This window comes from Mandrillus leucophaeus, unplaced genomic scaffold, assembly GCF_000951045.1.
Source record: "Mandrillus leucophaeus isolate KB7577 unplaced genomic scaffold, Mleu.le_1.0 Scaffold35, whole genome shotgun sequence".
NCBI lineage: Eukaryota > Metazoa > Chordata > Mammalia > Primates > Cercopithecidae > Mandrillus > Mandrillus leucophaeus.
Window position 1 is genome coordinate 747,353 of NW_012103698.1, and position 22,251 is coordinate 769,603.

The window sequence follows — 22,251 nt, forward strand, 5'->3', positions numbered from 1 at the left end:
AGTCAAAACCAAAACCAACACCATAGTGCCAATAAAGGCACACCATGGGTGATCAGGCCACGCTTCCACTTAAATGGAGTGGGCAAGTTCCAAAGACTAGTCTTACCAAGTTTCGGATGTCCAGACTCCCAAGTGCCAGTTCCAAGTGTTCAGCCACTGTGTTAATCCTCCGCGGGGGCCTGCTACATGCTGCTCTGGCGAGGCATTCCACCTGGGCAATTGCCTACCTGGGAGCACTCTTTGGATCTTGTCACTCAGGCTGGCTGGAGTACCCCACAGGGATGCTCCACAGGGTAGGCCTAAGCTGCCTAAGGGGCTGTCTCGGCCGTCCCTCAGTCATCTCGCTTCCTGTCAGGGAACCTAGAAATGTAGCAGGACGAGCCGCAGACAAAACCTCTCAGACACCGAGTTATAGAAGGAAGGGCTTTATTCAGCTGGGAGCATCGGCAAGCTACTGCCTTAAAATCCGAGCTCCCTGAGTGCACAATTTCTGTCCCTTTTAAGGGCTCACAACACTAAAGATTTCACGTGAAAGGGTCATGATTGATTTGAGCAAGCAGAGGGTACGTGATAGGGGCTGCATGCACCATTGGTCAGAATGAAACAGAACAGAGCAGGGAGTTTCACAATGTTCTTGTACGTTGCTGGTAATCTATGGATAACATCAGTTTCTAAGTCATGAGTTGATTTTTAACTACTAGATTTAGGCCAGGCAGGCCCAGGCCCAGTTTTGGGCCTGGCGCTGGGCTGCCTGTCTTTGGTTTCGCTTCCTTGTTTTTTTCTTAAAACAGGTACTGAGTATAAAACAATATAAAACAATATGAGAGGGTCTCTCTCTTTCCTCAGAGGGTCTTGCCATGTTGCTTAGGTTGGTCTTGAACTCCTGAGCTCAAGCAATCCACCTGCCTTGGCCTCCCCAAATGCTGGAATTACAGGTGCGAGCCCCTGTGCCCAGCCAAACATTTTATTAAGGTCCAGAAAATAAATATATTAGGCCTAAGTGTAATACCGTCTGTGTTGCAGTTATTTAACTCTGCTGTAGTAGTATGAAATCAGCCATACGCAACATATAATTGAATGAGCATGGCTTAGTTCCAATATAGTGTTATTTATATAAAATCAGGCACCTTGCCCTGTTGTTATTAATTTTCAAGTGTATGTAGAGTTTCTTGTTATCTTGCTGTTATTGATTTCTAGCTTAATATCATTAAGCTAGAATATACTAGCTTGTTATCAGAGAACATAGTATGTAAGATTTCAGTTCTTTTAAATTTGCTAAAATTTGTTTCATGACCTGGGATATTATATAGTCTCTTGGTGTACGTTCCTTGTGAGTTTGAATGTGTATTCTGCTTTTGTTGGGTGGAGTGTTCTATAAATTTCAGTTCCAGTTGTTTGATGGTTGTGTTTAAGTTCACTGACATCATCTGGGTGTCCTATAATTCACTTTAATTCTGTCACTAATTGCTTCAAGTTAATGCAGACCCCACAGGTTACAGGGCTTAGTCCCACAAAGCCGCCTTCACTTCAGTCTGTAGCACAAGCCCCTCAAATTTTCCCTGGTTGAGTGTAAGTTTGGGCCTTCCCACAATACCCTTGGGTTTAATAATTTGCTCAGAATGACTCACAGAGCTCATGAAAGTGCTATATTTAAAATTGCCTTTTTATTATAAAGGATACGAATGAACAATCAGATGAAGAGGACTATATGATAAGTTTGTAAGGCTCCCAAGCACGGGAGCGTCTATCCTCATGCAGCCAGAGTGCACCACCCTCTTAGTACATCGGTATGTTCACCAACCAGGAAGCTCCCTGAGCCTTGTTGTTCAGAGTGTTTTTTTTTCCCCAATTTCTTTTTTATCTAGCTGAATTTAAGATTTACAGAGTTTTTAATATCCAGAGTTCAGGGCTGGGCACAGTGGCTTATGCCTGTAATCCCAGCACTTTAGGAGCCTGAGGTGGGAGGATCGTTTGAGTGTAGGAGTTCAAGACCAGCTTGGGCAACATACCCAGACCCTGTCTCTACACAAAGTGAAATGAACTGGGTGTAGTGGCACATGCATGTAGTCTAGCTACTTGGGAAGCTGAGACGGGAGGACTGCTTGAGCCCAGGAGTTCGAGGCTGCAATGAGCTACGACTGTACCACTGCACTCCAGCCTGGGCGACAGTGAGACCCCATCTCTTAAAACAAACAAACAAACAAACAAAAACGGGCGCAGTGGCTCACGCCTGTAATGCCAGCACTTTGGGAGGCTGAGGCGGGTGGATCACCTGAGGTCAGGAGTTTGAGACCAGCCTAGCCAAACATGGTAAAACCCTGTCTCTACTAAAAATACAAAAAAATTAGCCAGGTGTGGTGGCCCGCTACTCACAAGGCTAAGGCAGGAGAATCGCTTGAACCCTGGAGGCGGAGGTTGCAGTGAGCCAAGATTGCGCCAGTGCACTCCATCCTGGGCAAAAAGAGTGAGACTCCATCTCAAAAAAACAACAACAAAAAGAGCTTATTACATAGGCATGGTTGATGAAATCACTGGTCATGTGATTGAACTCAATCACTAGTCCCTCTTTTCCTGGAAGTTGGGAGGTGGAGATGAAAGTTCTAGTAAAGCATATGTAGTCATATGCTTTCAGGTGACAGCCCCCATCCTGAAGCTTGGAGTCACTTCATTAGCATAACAGAGGCATTCATATCACTTAGGAAATTCCAAGCACTGCCAGGAATTTGGAGATGAATACCAATTCTCTGACACCAAAATGTAAGATAAGAAAAATAAACTGTTCTCACTACTATACTCAATACTTCTGGCAAATGACAGAGAAGTGCGATTTGCTAGAATGGCTCTCAGAACTCAGGGAAACACTTTATTTATGCTTACTGGTTTATTATCTAATAAGGATATAAACAAGGATACCGATGAAGAGATACATAGGGCAAAGTCTGGAAGGATCCTCAGAGCAGGAGTTTCTTTCCTCATGAAGTTAGGATACACTACCCTCACAACATGCTTATTAGTCTCCAAAACTTGTCCTTTTGTGTTTTTAGTGGAGGCTTCATTAAGGCATGATTGATTAAACCATTAGCCATTGGTAGTCTACTCAACCTTCAGCATCTCTCTCCTCCCCAGACCTTGTGAGTGGGGCTGAAAGTTCCAGCCCTCTGATCACATGGTTGGTTTCCCTGGCAACCAGCCCTCTATCTTTAAAGATTTCCTAAAGTCACCTCATTAACAAAAACCCAGATGTGGTTGAAAGGGGCTTGTTATGAATAACAAAATCCACTCCTATCATCTTTTCTCTATCTGGAGCTATTTCAGGAACCAAGGACAAAAACCAAGTATTATACCAAAAGATGTTCCTATCACCCTAATCACTTCAGAAATTATAAGGGCTTTATGAGCTCTGAACAAGGACCGGGGACAAAGACCAAATATTTGTATTTCTTATTATTAATATAAGCCACAATATCACAACCAAATATATTTTTAAATTATACCCTAATGGTACTGTTTTAGCTTCTGTATTATTGCCAATTTTCTATCTAGTTATTTCTTTGGTACAGGAGCGAAGTGTTCAGTTGTTCTATGGATTTGTCTGCTCCAGTTATAATCACAGATTTGTCTGTTTCTCCTTTCAGTTCATTAATTTTTATTTCATGTATTTTGATGGTCTTTTTAAGGTGCATACACGTTTATAATTTCTTTGTAAATTGGCTCTTCCATGGTTCTGTATTTCTTTTTATCTCCAGTGATTTTCTTTGCCCTGAAGTCAGCACTGTCAGATATTATAATAGATGCTCCAGCTTTCCTTTTGTTAATATTTGCATGGTATACTTTTTCCCCATTTCTTTTAACCTACATAATAATAATATTATTATTGTTATTATTTTCAGTGGTATTTAGTATATTCACTTTAACCTACATATTATTTTTGAAGTGAGTTTCTTATAGAATCATATTTATCCTGCTAATCTCTGTCTTTTCAGCGGCATGTTTATGCCATTTATACTTAAGGTAATTACAGGTAAGTTTGGATTCAGGTCAACCATTGTATTATTTGTTTTATGTTTGTCCCTTTATTTTTGTTCTTCTGTTTCTTTCTGCCTACTTTTGGATTATCTTAACATGTTTTGGTATTCCACTTTTTTTTTTGCTTTTCGTGGTATCTCTTTGTGTAGTTTTTAAAGCGATTGCTCTAGGACTTACAATATATCTCCTTTGTACCATCTACTTAGAATTCTTACATTAAATATTAACTATGTTATATAAATATTATATAATATGAATATTACATTACCTGAAATAATGCAGAAACCTAACCACCATCATGAGTCCCTTTACCATTCTACTTTTTTTTTTTTTGAGACGGAGATTTGCTCTTGTCGCCCAGGCTGGAGTGCAATGGCGCAATCTCGGCTCACCACAACCTCAGCCTTCCAGGTTCAAGCGATTCTCCTGCCTCAGCCTCTTGAGTAGCTGGGATTACAGGCATGTGTCACCACACCTGGCTAATTTTGTATTTTTAGTAGAGACAGGGTTTCTCCGTATTGGTCAGGCTGGTCTCGAGCTCCCGACCTCAGGTGTTCCGCCCGCCTCGGCCTTACGAAGTGCTGGGATTACAGTTGTGATCCACCGTGCCTGGCTGTTTTCTAGTTATTTTTATTTTTTTTTTCTGTTTAATTTTCAGCAGTTTGATTATGATATGTTTAAGAGTTTTGTGTGTGTGTGTGCGCATGCCTATTGTATTCAGTCAGCTTCATCAATCTGTTGTTTTATGTCCTTCACAAAATTTGTGAAGTTTTAGCCATTTTTAATATTTTTTCTATCCTAAACTGTTACCTCTTCTTTTATGACTCTAATGACACAAATATTAGAATTTTTAGTATTGTCCCACTAGTCCCTGGGGTCTATATTCGTTTATAAGAATCTTTTATCTTCAGACTGTGTAATTTCTATAGATCTGTCTTCCAGTTTACTGACTCTTTACTCTGACACTGCCATTTTTCTATTGACCCCATCCAGTGAAATTTTAAAATTTCAGTTACTGTATTTTTCACTTCTAAATTATTTATTTATTTATTTATTTTTATTTTATTTATTTTTATTTTTTGAGATGGCGTCTCACTCTGTCGCCCAGGCTGGAGTACAGTGGCACCATCTCAGCTCATTGCAACCTCCACCTCCTGGATTCAAGCGATTTTCCTGCTTCAGCTTCCTGAGTAGCTGGGATTACAGGCACCTACTACCACGCCCAGCTAATTTTTTTTTTTTTTTTTGAGACGGAGTCTCACTCTGTCACCCGGGCTAGGGTGCAGTGGCCGGATCTCAGCTCACTGCACCCTCTGCCTCCCGGGTTTACGCCATTCTCCTGCCTCAGCCTCCCGAGCCCGCCACCTCGCCCGGCTAGTTTTTTGTATTTTTTTAGTAGAGACGGGGTTTCACCGTGTTAGCCAGGATGGTCTCGATCTCCTGACCTCGTGATCCGCCCGTCCCGGCCTCCCAAAGTGCTGGGATTACAGGCTTGAGCCACCGCGCCCGCCTAATTTTTGTATTTTTAGTAGAGATGGGGTTTCACCACGTTGGCCAGGCTGGTCTCGAACTCTTGACCTTGTGATCTGCCTGCCTCAGCCTCCCAAAGTGCTAGTATTACAGGCGTGAGCCACCATGCCTGGCTTAAATTTTTAATTTCTTTCTTTATGTCTCTTATTTCTTTACTGAGACTTTATATCTTTTTATTCATTTCTAGGGTGTTCACCTTTATTTCTTGTAGCATTTTTGCCTGATAAATCCTAAATCTGTGTCATCTTGGCGTTTGTATCTATTGATTGCACTTTCATATATAAATTGAGATATTCTTGGTTCTTTGTGTGCTTGGTAATTTTGAATTGTGTGCCCAACATTAAAAGATTTTTTTTTTTTTTTTTTTAAATTTGAGTCTTATTTAAAATCTGTGGAGAATGTTGATTTTTTTTTTTTGAGATGGAGTCTCGTTCTGTCACCCAGGCTGGAATGCAGTGGCACAATCTCGGCTCACTGCAACCTTTGCCTCCCGGATTCAAGCCATTCTCCTGCCTCAGCCTCCTGCGTAGCTGGGGCTACAGGCGCCCACCACCACACCTGGCCTAATTTTTGCATTTTTAGTAGAGACAGGGTCTTGCCATGTTGCCCAGGCTGGTCTCGAACTCCTGACCTCAAGAGATCCACCTGTCTCGGCCTCCCAAAGTGTTGGGATTACAGGTGTGAGCCACCATGCCCAGCTGAAGTAATTATTTTCTGTGTGACTGTGGCACAAACTCAGTATGCAATGGATGCAATGGGTTATTGTTTTAAAATTCTTTTATTTCCATAGGTTTTTGGGGAACAGATTGCAGTAGATTATTGGTTTCAGTTGGTTTTGAGTTGTCCTTTATTTTTAGTGTTTTTAAAATTTTTGTCTTTTGTTTTGAACATGCCATCATTCGTTTTCTGAACAAAATGCTAAATTTATTGTGCGATATACAAAGGAGAGCCATAACTGTAGGACATAATTTCTCTCAATGAAACAAACTGCCCAACCAGGTGCAGTGGTTCATGCTTATGATCCCACCATTTTGGGAGGCTGAGGTAGGAGGATCACTGGAGGCCATGAGTCTGAGACCAGCCTGGACAACATAGTGAGACCCTGTCTATTAAAAATAAACAAACAAACAATGTTATCCAGGTATGGTAGTGCGCTCCTGTAGTCCCAGCTCCTTGGGAGGCTGAGATGGGAAGATTGCTTGAGCCCAGGAGTTCAAGGAGCTGTGATTGCACGACTGCACTCCAACCTGGGTGACAGAGCAAGACTTTGTTTTAAAAGAAAAAAGAAAAGAAAAGAAACTGCTGGTCTTAAATAGGATTTGAGGAATTACGGAGCTCAGGGATTGGTGAAGTAGGAGTATTTAGGAATTGATTGACCTTTTATTATGTAAATGTGGTTATGAATTGTGGTGTTGCTGACTGGTGACTTGCTGAAGTGATATCACTCATTCAGAACTCCCTTTGATGGGTGTAGGATGGGTTTAACACCAGTTCTGGTGATTACTTGTTGTTATGGTCCTTTCTGGAATTTGGAGTTTAGAACTTTTTTTTTTATCATAACGTAAAACATTTACATGGTTCCAGAATCAAAACTATATCACAAGATGCATTCACGGAAGTCTGGCTTTCTTCCTTGTCCCTTCCATCCTTTTTTTCTTTCTTTTTTGAGACAGGATCTTATTCTGTCACCCAGGCTGGAGGGCAGTGGCACCTTCATGGCTCACTGCAATCCCAGCCTTCCAAGCTCAAGTGATCCTCCCTGCTCAGACTCCTGAGTAGCTGGGACTACGAGTACGTGCAAGCATGTCTGGCTAATTTTTAAATTTGTTGTAGAGATGGGATCTCCCTGTGTTGCCCAGGCTGGTCCCAAACTCCAGGGCTCAAGCATCCCTCTTGCCTCAGCCTCCCAAGATGCTGAGATTACAGGTGTGAGCTACCACACCTGGCCTTTTGTTTTGCTTTCTATTGAGTAAAGGTTGAAACAGTCTGCAGGCCAAATTTGGCCCACATTTTTTTTTTTTGTAAATAAGATTTTGTTGGAGCACAGCCATACTCATTCGTTTACATAATTGTGTGTGGCTTTTGTGCTACAGTGGCAGAATCGAGTAACTATAACAGAGAATACAGTATGTGGCCTAGAGACTAAAATATTTACTTTCCAGACCTGTTTTGAAAAAATTTGCTGACTTCTGCTACAAAGAATCATTTTCATTAAGTTTTAGCTTATCTCTCCTTCTTTTCCTTTCTTTCTAAAAAAAAAAAAGCAGATACTTAAATATACTCAACATTTATCTCCTTTTTCTGCAAAGTATAGCATACTATAAACTCTTTACTGTCTTGCCTTTTTTCACTAAACAATGTATCTTGAAAGTCACTCTGTATCAGTATCGTTTTCATTCCTGGACTAGGTTACAGTTTTCATCTCCTTTAGGCTGTATTTTTCTGCTATATCTTCATTTCCTACAGGTATGCTGTTCATCTTATTAATATCCTCTTTTTCTTAGAATGTCGTTGTATCAGGTTTGGTCAACAACCCTTTTCTTTGTTAGTATTTATTTCCTATGCATTTTAAGTGCATTTTGTAACATTAAAATATTAGCTATAATGTTAGTAAGCTCTAAGTTACAAACTATAAGCAGTTGTAAATTAGGTACTGTGTCTTTTCAGCAGTATATTGTACTCAGGATAGTCATCTACCTAGTTTAAGTGCCATGACATCATGCTTGCCCTATAATCTAACAATCTCAGTTATTATAAATAATACCTGTGTTTTAACAGTGTCTTTGTAACGCCTAACTATTTCACTGGGCATCTGTAATGGAAAGATATGTGGTTTTAAAAAATATGCATTAAACATTTCTGGGTCTTTTTCCCCTTCTTCCCAACAAAGTAGCCAAACTAATGTATAGTATTAGTAGTGCTTACTGATGTTGGAATGTCATTTGTGTTGATTAGTTAACCCTAATATACTGCTACTATTTTTTGTTATTGTTGTTTTAGGTTAAATGGAAACCACCCTTGAGAACTGGATGCCTGTGTAACTGTTCTACCATAGTCAGTGTATTGCAATGAGCGGGGGAGGAGAGCAGCCGGATATCCTGAGTGTTGGAATTCTAGTGAAAGAAAGATGGAAAGTGGTGAGTGTACATCTCAGAATGTGTGTGTGTGTGTGTGTGTGTGTATACATATCGGGGTAATTTTTGGTATCCTGATAAAAATAGCATGTCATTAGGAAATATTATATACATTACTTATATGCCTAAAGCAGTTATTTACACTTATTTTTCTATGATTAAGCTCTGTTTATACCCTAATTCTTACTCTTGCTTCATATAGTACTAAATTTTTGAACAAATGAAAAAAATACAGTGTTTGAAATTACAATGAGCTGGCCGGGCACGGTGGCTCACGCCTGTAATCCCAGCACTTAGGGAGGCCGAGGCGGGCCGATCATGAGGTCAGGAGATCGAGGCCATCCTGGCTAACACGGTGAAACCCCATCTCTACTAAAAAAAAAATACAAACAATTAGCCGGGCATGGTGTGGGTGCCTCTAGTCCCGGCTACTCAGGAGGCTGAGGCAGGAGAATGGTGTGAACCCGGGAGGCGGAGCTTGCAGTGAGCTGAGATTGCGCCACTGCACTCCAGCCTGGGCGACAGAGCGAGACTCCATCTCAAAAAAAAAAAAAAAAAAAGCAAGTCCAATGAGCTGCTCTTTTTTTTTTTTTTATTAAGGAAAATTGTAAGTATACATAGAAAATAGAGACTTATATAATGAACCTCCATGTACTCATGACCCAAGTTAAATAGTCATCAGTGTATGATTAATCTTGTTTCATCTCTCTCCCAGAATATTTTGAAGTGATATTTAACCTTAGCATTTCTTCTGTGTATACTTCAGTATGTATCTCTAACAAGTAAGGACTTACTTTTAAAAACATAATCGTAATACCATTATCATACCTTAAAAATAATCATTTCTTTCCTGCTGACTCCTCCCCCAAGGTTGTGTGTCATTTTGTCTGTTAGCATGTGGTATTTTCAGCGACTTTCTACTGTTATAAAATACTGTAGTAGTACTAGAAACAGGTAATCATTTCTTAATATCACCAAATATAGTTTTAGTTTTCACATTCTCCTGATTGTAAAGTATTTTCAACAGTCTGAATCAAGATCCAAATAAAATCTGGATATTGTAATTAGTTGCCATCACTTAAGTTTCTTTTCATTTCTAGGTTCCTTCCTCTTTATTGTTCTTTTTTTCCCCTTACAATTTATTTACTGAAGAAATTAGGTGATTTGTCTGTAAAATTTCCCATGGTTTGGATTTTGCTATCTGCTTCCATCTGATGTTAACACGTTTCTCTGTCTTGTGTATTTCATGTAAATTGGTAGTTATATCTACAGGCTGGATTAGATCTGACTTTAGGTTTGTTTTGAGATGGGGACATCTTTTTTTCATAAATATTATTGTGAGCCTTCACTAGGAGGCATATAATATCTTATTGTCCATCTGTCTATCTTTTTTGTGGTGGTAACACTATTGATGATCATTGCCTAGGTCTATTATTTAGGGATTGCAAATTAGTGATATTCCATAATTCATTTATTAGCTGAAGTGTATCTATAAGAACAAATTTTTTTTATCATCAATTATTTGATTATCTTGAGGTACAATTTGATTAGGAAAACAAGATAAATACTTGCTTCTCTTTTTTAATTTACCAGTTTTCAAAACAATGAATTGGTTTCTTATCATTCTCCAAAAGTGACCAATTAGATTTGTTTTTTAGTATAATTAAGAAAGATTTGAACAAATTTATGTGTTTCAGTCCATGGTAGTTATCCTTATAGATGTTTAAATTGTCTTATTTGACTAAGGGGACACACTTCACATTGTCTTCTGAGTTCTTTTACAGGATCCTAATAGTCTTTCAATGGCTTTCTTTCCCTAGACCTAGAATCTGCCATCTTTCTAATACTACTCATTTCTTTAAGAAACTATTTTTGTTTTGGATATATTTAATTATTTTTTATTGCTACACAGTCCACCAAAGTTTTTTTCCATTAGTAGGTTTTACAAAGCTATTTTAATGGTTCCCTTAATTTATGAACAGATTGGAAAAAGAAGACCCTTTAGAAATAGAATTTTTATTTTTTATTCGTATGGTACAGTGTGTTTTACTGATTAGGTAAGTCAGTAGACTTTGAAAATTTACTTGACCAAATATAAGAAAACTATGTCAGCATCATGGACTGGTGCAGGGAGATTCAGCAGTTGCTAATCTTTTATGTAAGTCAGACATGAGTGTTGCTTTGGTGAGAGGATTACACTAAGCACTGTGTTAAGGCTAGTTTGTTCTCCAGTGGACATATCAAAAGGTGACAAGTGAAACTCTTAATTGGCATGGTTCCCTTGTCCTGGTAATTAGAACTAATATATCTGAGGAACTTATCTCCAACATTTGGGAGGGCATAGGGGCATTTTTAGTTAAAAAAAAATGACAAGCTCATTGTTACAGATGATGTTTTAGTTATTTATTGTTACGTAACAAACTACATCAAAATTTAGAAGCTTAAAACAATCATTTTATTTTGCTTGCAGTTTTGTGCCTTAGGAATTTGGGAAGAGTTTGCCTGGGTGATTTGTCTCTTATGTGGCACTAGCAGGATTGTTTCAGTTAAAGGATCCATTTATAAATGGTTTCTTTACTCACTTTTCTGGTATCATGGGGTTCCTTAGCTCTTCACCCCCAACTCCCAACCCCCAACCTGGTGGCTTGTTTTCTAGGGCATCACCACATGGCTGTGGCTTCTCAGGATGGTCCCATTTCTTTCTTTCTTTCTTTTTTTTTTTTTTTTTTGAGACAGCGTCTTACTCTGTCGCCCAGGCTGGAGTGCAGTGGCGCAATCTCAGCTCACCACAGCCTCGCCTCCCAGGTTCAAGCGACTTTCCTGCCTCAGCCTTCCGAGTAGCTGAGATTACAAGCGTGCACCATCACACCGGCTAATTTTTGTATTTTGAGTAGAGGTGGGGTTTCACCATGTTGGCAAGGCTGGTCTCAAACTCCTAACCTCAGGTGATCCACCTGCCTCGACCTCCCAAAGTGCTGGGATTACAGATGTGAGCCATTGCGCCCGGCCAGATGGTCCCATTTCTTACATGGTGGCTAGCTTTCAAGAGACAGGAAATGGAAGCTACCAGGCTGGTTAAGGGCTGTCCTCAGAGCTGGCACAGTGTCACTTTGCCCTATTCTGTTGATGAAAGCAGTTAAGGGGAAAATGGACTCTACCTCTTGATGGCGGAGTAGCAAGGTCACATTGCCTTCATCAGTGTGAAAGGTTTTCTTCACATTGAAGAAAAGCAGGGATGGATGATATTGTTGTGCCTATTGTTGGAAAATACAATCTCCCACAGACCTTACCTCTATTCTTCCTGTAATCTGTGTACCCCAATCATACTAAACTGCCTCTCTCTTTGCCTCATAAACCTTGATAATTTCTTAGGGCTTTGTCAGGCCAATTAAAAAATGCTCTATTAATGTTTAAATGGCATTATAGGGATAGAAATAGACAAAGAAGCAAAAACATTTACTTCAGCCTAGTTGTTTTATTCTGTCATTTAATAAGGTTTTTTTGTGAGGTAAAACATGAAGCTGCCTCTGCCAGTCCTTAGTTAGAAAGGAATCTGTTTGGTACTGTGTATGAGTTTTTAAAGCTACACTAGGTTTTATTTAATGGGCAAAATATAAAGAATCATAAGTATATCAATCAAGGCCCATGAAGGAACAATTTATTTAACTGAATGCTTCTGCGACTTTTTTTTTTTTTTTGAGACAGAGTCTCACACTGTCGCTCAGGCTGGAGTGCAATGGCACGATCTCTGCTCACTGCAATCTCCGCCTCCCAAGTTCGAGCGATTCTCCTGCCTCAGCCTCCTGAGTAGCTGGGATTATAGGCATGCACCACCACGCCTGACTAATTTTTGTATTTTTAGTAGAGACAGGGTTTCTCTATGTTGGTCAGGCTGGTCTCAAACTTCTGACCTCGTGATCCGCCCGCCTCGGCCTCCCAAAGTGCTGGGGTTACAGGTGTGAGCCACCACACCTGGCCACTTCTGGAACTTTTTAAAAATCTTGAACTTATCCTGTAGTTTCATGTAGTATTCCTTTCCCATCACCAAATGACAATAAAGCAGGATCAGCTGGGTGCCGTGGCTCACGCCTGGAATCCCAGCATTTTGGGAGGCAGAGGTGGGCAGATCACCTGAGATCAGGAGTTTGAGACCAGCCTGGCCAACATGGTGAGACCCCATCTCTACTAAAAATACATAAATTAGCCAGGCGTGGTGGCGCACACCTGTAATCCCAGCTACTGGGGAGGCTGAGGCAGGAGAATTGCTTGAACCTGGGAGGCCGAGGTTGCAGTGAGCCAAGATCATGTCACTGCACTCCAGCCCTGGAGACAGTGTGAGACTACCAACTGAAAACATTAAAAATAAATAAATAAAAATAAAGAAGGATTATGGCTCACATGTGCAAAGTAATAAGTATAGGATTATATTTATAAGTTAGCACTTTGCCAAATGCTATGGGGAACACAAGGAAATAGAATAGAACAAATGGCCATCTCTTCCAAGAAGCTTAGTTTCTCTGTAACAGGATAGGATATTGACAATGGAAAGTTAATCAACATGACAGTTTAAAAACAAGGTATTTCATGGACAGGTCTTTAATTTGAAAAATACAAGGTAATAATACAAGTGATATCTGAGCCCTGGCCCGGTACCTGAGGTATGGCCCAGTACAGTGATTAATTGAATGATTAAACAAATAATTACTGTAGAAATTCAGAAGATAAATTAACCTAGATGTAGTAATCAGTGATGATCAAGTGGAGAAAGAGATCGAACATGGAACTGGGGCGTCTTGAGCTGGTTAGGATTTAGGACCCTGTGCCTATGATGACTTCCTACATTATATCACATCCTGGATGTTGGATAATGTGATAAGGAGACAACCTAGTTTCAGGAAATGGAAAATAATTGCTGTATCTAGCTTGAAGTATCTACCCCCACAACCCAGCTTTCAGAGCCTACAGGTGCAGTTGCCACTGACTCTTCAAAACTTGCTTATGATACTCAGACCAGCATCCTCATATTCCCCAGTTAAGCTCACATATTTTATCAGAGAGAATAGTGTTTGTTGAACTTGCTTAAATTGATTTTTTTTTTACTCGTATATGAATAAATAGATGTATAGTGAATTCTGGGATAGTTTGGTACTGGAGTTCTCTGCCTGCTCTGTGGACCCTGTTAGGTACCCCTGAGAAAAGGATAAGTGGTGGTGAGAGGGCTGGGTGATTTTGTAGTGTTTTTTGTTTTTTTCGTCTTTGAGATGGAGTCTCTCTCTGTCACCCAGGTTGGAATGCAGTGGCAGGATCTTGGCTTACTACTGCCTCTGCCTCCTGGGTTCAAGCAATTCTCCTGCCTCAGCCTCCTGAGTAGCTGGGATTACAGGCATGTGCCACCAGCTAATTTTTGTATTTTTTAGTAGAGATGGGATTTCACCATGTTGGCCAGGCTGGTCTCAAACTCCTGACCTCAAGTGAGCCTCCCGCCTCAGCCTCCCAAAGTGCTAGGATTACAGGAGTGAGCCACTGCACTCAGCCAGGATTTCATAGTTTAAAAAGTCTTCCTTAAAATTAAAACAACAAATCTGGTTGTTGAGTGGCATTTGTAGGAAGAGATTCTTTCAAATACTGTATTGTTGGTGACATTTCTGATGCTGGCTGTCAACCAAATTTTAAAATTGTTTGTGGGTGGAATAATTTCATTACTTTTTTGTAGATAAACCTGTGGGGAAAGGTTTTGATGTTATTTTCAGGCATATGTTTTCTTGGCATATACATAGTTAATTTAACAATATTGAAATATTTTATAAAACAGATTGTAAAATTATACATTTTCTAAATATAACAGATCAATTACTTTCAAGTTAGAATCTTCTAGTAATTTTGAGTGTGTGTGTTCTTATTTTCTGTGCAGTTGAGAAAGATTGGGGGTGGGGGCTTTGGAGAAATTTACGATGCCTTGGACATGCTCACCAGGGAGAATGTTGCACTGAAGGTGGAATCAGCTCAACAACCAAAACAAGTTCTGAAAATGGAGGTTGCTGTTTTGAAAAAGCTGCAAGGTAAGTCCTTTGTAGAATATACAATTTATGATTTGTATGATAATTTATAATTTATTTGTATCTTCCTGAACCTTAATTACATTCTTTAAGTACTAATTGAATGTACTGGTGTCAGCCGGGTATAAATATGCTGAGCATTTTTCTCTTGGAAATTTTATAACTAGTTAGTAGTAGTAGAAATATGTAATTACTTAGAATAATTGGGCTTTGGGAGTTCCTTTTCATGGAGTAAGGATGAGAGAGTGTGAATTAGCAGAATTTTTACTGCTTTGGAAAGTATTGTCGTAAGTCTGCTATTTGCCTTTCTTTTTTAAACTACCAATAACAAATGCCTCTGAGTTGTCTCTACTCATGTCTTTGGATGTTAAATGTGTTTTAATCACAGTAAGGAAGCTGCCTTCAAATCACACTGCAGGATGGATTAAAAATAATACTGTTGATTATGTGTTGATTCATATTAACTTCAGTTTCAGAGAGTAACTGTTTCTGGCCCTGTTGTCATTTTTGAAGTCCATTTTACTACTTGGGCCCCATTTGTTTTTATTATAAAAATGAATAATTTTTTTTCTAACATGAATCCAGTGGTATAAAACCCTGAATACATTGCTAGTTTGTGTTCACCTTTGTATTCTCAGCTTAATGACATACTGTCTGGTATTACTTATATTTAAATGTTTGATCTGAAACAAAATTAAATAGGGATGATCATTTTCCTTTGCCCCAGACATATCCAAGTTTCTCTACCAGTTGACTCATTTGATTAGAGAATGATGCTAGTAAAATTATAGTTCTGGTTTTATAGTCATTTTTAGCTCAAACTTAGCTTCTCCACAACATGGTAAATCAGGAAAACAGTGGATAGATTAGCACCCATTGTCAATACTAGAAAAATAAATAATTGGAGAAGAAAGAATAGGTAAAAGGATGGCTCTCTCTTTTTCTGACCTTTTCTATTTTCTCCCCATTTCTCTTGAGTTGTTGTTCTCAACTCAATGGTGTAGAGGCTGCACACAGGTACAGCCAGACCTACGTCTTCCTGGGTTGCACAGATCCCAGGATACCTGTGTTACTCTCAGCCAAGCCCATGAAGGGTATGTCAGCATCAGCTTGGTGTGGATAGTGCCACTTCACCTTTCTCCTACTTGGCCCCAAGGAGATGCTTCCAGGTGAGGCAGGATACAGCTTTGCTGCCCCTTCAGGAGGTTCTCCTGCTTAATTTGACTGTGGTTTACTCAGGATTCTATTTTATAAAGCTTGAAGATCAGTTTAGTACCTTTTATGAATGAGTTAGAGACCCTTGGATGCTAGCTCTCTCCTTTTCTTGTATTTTATTTTTTACGTTATTAACTAAAATATTTTTCCTATCTGCTTATAAACGCATGACATCTCATTCTTAAGAACCCTTCACTTTCCAAAAATAAATTGATTTTTAATCTTCTGGTCCCTATTTCAGTGAGGCAGTCCTTGACTCTCTTCTCTTGGCTTCCTAACTTATGCCTTCTGCATACTTATTCCTCACAACTTCATTTTGTTGAGGGTGCTTTGTAATCTGGACCATTCTGATAACATTTTTATGGGGGTGAGCCGCTCTTGCTGTCATGTTGGCATAATGACTTCTTACTGAATGATCCCAATGAAAAGGCTGAGTGTAAGGAAAAGGTATTTAACCAGAGGCTAACCCTTTATAGGATTAGTTAATTTTTAAATTGATGTTCAATTTTTGATAGCTGGGATACGGGTTTTTTTTTTTTTTTTGAGTCAGAGTCTCGCTCTGTCACCAGGCTGGAGTGCAGTGGCACGATCTCAGCTCACTGCAACCTCTGCCTCTGGGGTTCAAGCGATTCTCCTGCCTCAGCCTCCCTAGTAGCTCCGACTGCAGGCACACGCCTCCACACCCAGCTAGTTTTTGTATTTTTAGTAGAGACGGGGTTTCACCATGTTGGCCAGGGTGGTCTCAATCTTTTGACCTCATGATCTGCCCACCTCAGTCTCCCAAAGTGCTGGGATTACAGACATGAGCCACTGTGCCTGGCCGGGATTTTTTTTTTTTTTTTTAACAAGATAAAAAGATATTTTATGATGAATTAGCCCGACCCCTAATTCTGTTCCTTTTAATCAATTCCTCTTCTCAAAATTCATATACTGCCTGCTCTCACATTCCCTCAGTTCTCAATTTTCTTTCTCACAGTCTTTTCTGTACTTAACAACCCTAGATTTTCTCAGTTCAGGCAAAACTCTCATTAATAGTATGTTCCTTTCTCTTTGACCCTAAAGTGTGAAGGCCTTAGCATTTCACCCTATATTTTCTTCTGAGTGACCTTCCCCCATGCTGCTGTATCAGATTACTGTCTTTTCAAAGCTTTCTGAAATATTCTGGATGTAACCTGCAATTCTCCAATGAATCAAGCTAGACTCTTGAATTTTTTTTTTTTTTAGTTGGAGTCTTGCTCCTATTGCCCAGGCTGGAGCGCAGTGGCACGATATCAGTTCACTGCAACCTCTGCCTCCCAGGTTCAAGCGATTCTCCTGCCTCAGACTCCCAAGTAGCTGGGACTACAGGTGGGTGCCACCACACCCAGCTGATTTTTTGTAGTTTTAGTAGAGATGGGGTTTCACCATGTTGGCCAGGCAGCTAACTCCAGACTTCAGACAATCCTCCCATCTTGGCTTCCCAAAGTGTTGGGATTACAGGCATGAGCCACCGCACCTGGCCAAGACTCTTGAATTTTACTTGGTTTTTACAAATGTATTTTAATGCTTATCTACTTATAAACTAAATTATTTATTAGCCTATTAGGTAGTACTTCTATACCTATTATTATTATTATTCTCTAAAGTGTTCCTAATAAGTAGAGCCATAAAACTTATTAAGCCTATCCTTTTATTCACAGTATTGTTCAGAGATACATCTCTGTATAAACATTTATGTGTGTCTCTTCCCCCTCTCTGTTTGCAGCTGTATTATCTTCATCCTGTTTTTCAGTTTATTTGCTTTGAAACTGTGCAAAGGTGGTCATTGCCATTCTAATCTGTTAGATTCCTTTTTCTTCCACTTTAAATGATTATTTTATAATGATATCCTACCTGTCTTCACTTCTCCATTTTCTTTTTTTATTAAAAATTTTTTTTGTTGTTTTTTTCCTCAGTTTTCATGATCTCTTGTGCTGTATCTCAACACACCAATTTTTGTTGTTGTTGTTGTTGTTGTGTTGTATTTTCTTTTTAATAAGTATAGTTTAGGCCAGGCGTGGTGGCTCATGCCTGTAAACCCACCACTTTGGGAGGCCAGGGTGGGTGGATCGCCTGAGGTCGGGAATTTGAGACCAACCTGGGCGACATGGTAAAACCCCATCTCTACTAAAAAATTCAAAATTTAGCCAAGCGTGGTGGCGTGTGCCTGTCATCTCAGCTACTCTGGAGGCTGAGGTATAAGAATCGCTTGAGCCCAGTAGGCGGAGGTCGCAGTGAGCCAAGAAGGTGCCATTGCACTCTAGCCTGGGCGACAGAACCAGACCCTGTCTCAAATAAAAAAGTAGAGATTTACAGTGCCACTGTAAGAGAAAAAAAACTTCTGTCCTTTGATTTCAAATCTGATCATTAGTCATTTCTATAGTGAAATGATGGTTCCTCAGGAACCATCAGTACTTCTAAAAAAGTTAGATTTCCATTCTAGTCTTAATAGAATTTGGTACACGTCTAGAATCCTGAAGTGAGACAGGCAGATCATTTATTTATTTATTTATTTATCTGTCGCCCAGGCTGGAGTGCAGTGGCCCAAACACAGCTCACTGCAGCTTCGATCTTGTGGCTCAACCAGTCCTCTGGCCTCAGCCTCCAGAGTAGCTGGGACCGCAGGTGTGTGCCACCACACTCGGCTAATTTTTTTTTTTTTTGTAGAGACATAGAGTCTAGCTATGTTGCCCAGGCTGATCTCAAATTCCTGGGCTCAAGCAGTCGTCTTGCCTCGGCCTCCCAGAATGTTGGAATTAAAGATGTGAACCACCACACCCAGCCTGAGACAGGCAAATATTAAATTTTCTTTTTTCTCTAATTTTTAAAATACTTTTTAAAAAAGACAGTTTTAGGTTCACAGCAAAATTGAGAGGAAAGTATAGAGGTATCCTACATATTGCCTGCCCTCTCACATGTATGTACTCCCTCAGTATCATCATCCCCCACAGCTGTACATTTGTTACAATTGATGAACCTACATTGATACGTCATTATCACCGAGATCCCATAGTTTTACAATAGGATTCACTCTTATTGAACATTCTGTGGGTCTGGATGAATGTGTAATGACATATATCCACCATTATGTGTATACAGGTGCTCCTCAACTTATGATGGGGTTATGTTCTGGTAAACCCGTTTAAGTTGAAAAATTGTAAGTTGAACCATTGTATGTCAGGAACCATCTCTCTCTCTTTTCACTGCCCTAAAAATCCTGTGTGTACTCTCTGTTTCCCTGCCTCCTAAACTCTGGTGATGACTAATCTTTTTACTTTCTCTTTAATTTTGCCTTCTCCAGATGTCATATATTTAGAGTCATACATTTATTGGCTTCTTTCATTTAGTAATGCGCACTTAAGTTTCCTCCACATCTTTTCATGGCTTGATAGGTCATTTTTTTTAAACATTTAATAATATTCCATTGTCTAGAGGTACCACAGTTCATTTACCCATTCACCTAATGAGAGATATCTTGGTTGCTCTGCAGATTTTTGTGTGGGAAAAGTTTTCTACTTGTTTGGGGAAATACCAAAGAGCATTGTTGCTGGATTTGATAATAAGAGCGTGTTTAGTTTTATAAGAAACTGCCAAATTTTCTTCCAAAGTGGCTGTATCATTTTGCATTCTCATCAGCAGTGAATGAGAGTTCCACATGCTCACCAGCATTTGGTGTTGTCAGTGTTCTGGATTTTGGTCATCTAACAGGTGTGTAGTGACATCTCATTGTCATTAATTTGCGTTTCTCTAATGATGTGTGATGTGGAGCACTTTTTCATGTGCTTATTTGCCATCTGTATATCTTCTTTGGTGGGGTGTCAGAAGTGTTTGACCGATTTTAAAATCAGGTGGTTTGTTTCTTATTGTTGAGTTTTTAGAATTATTCAAATATTTGCATATCAGTCTTTTATCATATAGGTCTTTTGCAAATATTTTGAATTTTCTCTATTGATTTTCTATGTTTAATTTGATTGATTTCTGCTCTAATTTTTATTATTTCTTCTCTTCTGTTAATTTGCTTTCTAGTTTCCTAAAGTAAAAACTTTGGTTATTGATTTTAGATCTTTCTTTTCTACTACATGCACTCAGTGCTATAAATTTCCCTTCAAGCACCGTTTTCAGTGCATCCCAGAAATTTTGATGTTATGTTTTATTTTTATTCAGCATGAAATATTTTAAAACTTCTTGTGATAGTTCTTCTTTGACTCATGTGTTTAGAAGTGCGTTGTATTAATCTCCATGTATTTCAGAATTTTTCCAGTTGTCTTTCTAATATTGATCTCTAGTTAAATTCCACTGTGTTCTGAGAGCAGACATTGTATGATTTCTATTATTTTGTTAGGGTATGTTTTATAGCACTCAGAATGTGGTCTGTCTTGGTGAATATTCTGTGTGAGCATGAGAATAGTGTGTATTCTGCTGTTGTTGGCTTAAGTAGTCTGTAGATGTCAGTTATATCTAGTTAATTGATGGTATTGTTTAGTTCAGCTGTGTCTTTACTGATTTTCTGGCTGCTGGATCTGTTCATTTCTGACAGAAGAGTTTTGAAGTCTCCAGCTATAATAGTGCATTCGTCTTTCTCCTTACAGTTCTATTGTTTTTTACCTCATGTAGTTTGAAGCTCTATTGTTAGATGCATGCATGTTTCTAGATATTATTAGGCACATAGTATGTGGCTTCTTAGAGAATTGACCCCTTTATCATTATGTAATACTCTTGTTATTATTACTATTAATTTTCTTGGGGATGTACTCACTAGGTTGTTCAGGCTGGTCTTGAACCCCTGACCTCAGTGATCCTCCTGCCTCAGCCTCCTGAATAGCTGGGATTACAGGTACAAGCTACTGTGCTTGGCTGTGATGCCCTTCTTTATACTTGTCAATTTTTTTTACATGGATCCTGCTCTGTCAAATTAATATAGCAATATTTACTTTCTTTTGAGTATTAGTAGGGTATATAATTTACATCCATTTACTTTATTTGCATTTACATACTTAAAGTGAGTTTCTTGTAGACAACATACAATTGGGTTTTGTTTTTTGATTTAGTCTGTCCAGTCTCTTTTATTTGGTACATTTAGACCATTGATGTTTGAAGTGATTGTTTGTATAGATAGATTAATATCTACCATTTTTGTTACTGTTTTCTATTTGTTGTCTTGTTCTTTGTTTCTTTTCTTTTTTGAGATGGGGTCTCACTCCGTCACCCAGGCTAGAGTGCAGTGGTGTGATCATAGCTCACTGCAGCTTTGAACTCCTGGGCTCAAGTGATCCTCTTGCTTTGGCCTCCTGAGTAACTGGGACTACAGGTGTGTGCTGCCATGCCTAGCTAATTTTTTAAAATTTGGTGGATACAGAGTCTGACTATGTTGCCCAGGCTGATCTCCAACTCCTGGCTTCAAGTGGTCCTCCTGCCTCAGCCTCACAAAGTGCTGGGATTACAAGGGTGTGTGCCACTGTGCCCAGCCTGTTGTTGTTGTTGTTGTTTTGTCTTATTGTTCTGTCTTTTGTAGTTTTTGTTTTTGTTTTTAGATAGAATCTCGCTTTGTCGCCCAGGCTGGAGTGCCAGTGATGCAATCTCCGGCTCACTGCAACCTTTGCCTCCTGGGGTCAAGTGATCCTCCCACCTCAGCTTCCCAAGTAGCTGAGACTACAGACGCGTGCCACCATGCCCAGCTAGTTTTTGTATTTTTAGTAGAGGCACGGTTTCACCATGTTGGCTAGGCTGGTCTGATGTTGGCCAGGCTGGTCGAACCCCTAACCTCCATCAGTTCACCCACCTCGGCCGCCCATAGTGCTGGGATTACAGCCACCACACCTGGCCTTCTCTCCTTTCTTAACATATCAATTATACTTCTGTTTTTAGTTTTTTTAGTGATTGCCTTAGATTTTGCAGTACAGATTTGTAATTAATCCAAGTCCACTTTCAAATAACACTATGCCACTTCAAAGGTAATGTGAAGGTATTTTCTTGTAATAAAACTATCCTAATTTCTCCCTCCTGTCCTTTATATCATTGTAGTCATCATATATATCCAGCATACATAAGCATATATATATTTGTATGTGCAAAATATATACATAAGCATACATAATTCAATACATTGTTGCTATTATTATTTTGAGCAAACTGTTATCTGTTAGATCAATTAAGCATAAGAAAAATAATTTATTATGTTGCCTTCACTTTTTCCTTCTTCAGATCTGGGTTTCTACCCTATATTACTTTCCTTCTCTCCAAAGAACTTTTAACATGTCTTGCAAGAGAAGTCT

The 22,251-nt window shown here is 39.3% G+C and overlaps 1 protein-coding gene across 2 annotated transcripts in view; it reads left to right on the forward strand.

The window, feature by feature from the left end:
* The window catches only part of TTBK2 (tau tubulin kinase 2), a 175,728-nt gene that overhangs the window by 19,796 nt on the left and 133,681 nt on the right, over positions 1-22,251 (forward strand). Inside the window, exons 2-3 of one of the 2 annotated variants that reach the window (XM_011989224.1) lie at positions 8,557-8,693; positions 14,602-14,749. In XM_011989224.1, coding sequence (XP_011844614.1) covers positions 8,625-8,693; positions 14,602-14,749 — 217 coding nt within the window. In that variant the 5' untranslated portion in view covers positions 8,557-8,624. Of the gene's footprint in view, positions 1-8,554; positions 8,694-14,601; positions 14,750-22,251 lie in introns of those variants that run through there. The other variant, XM_011989225.1, reaches the window with a different exon arrangement.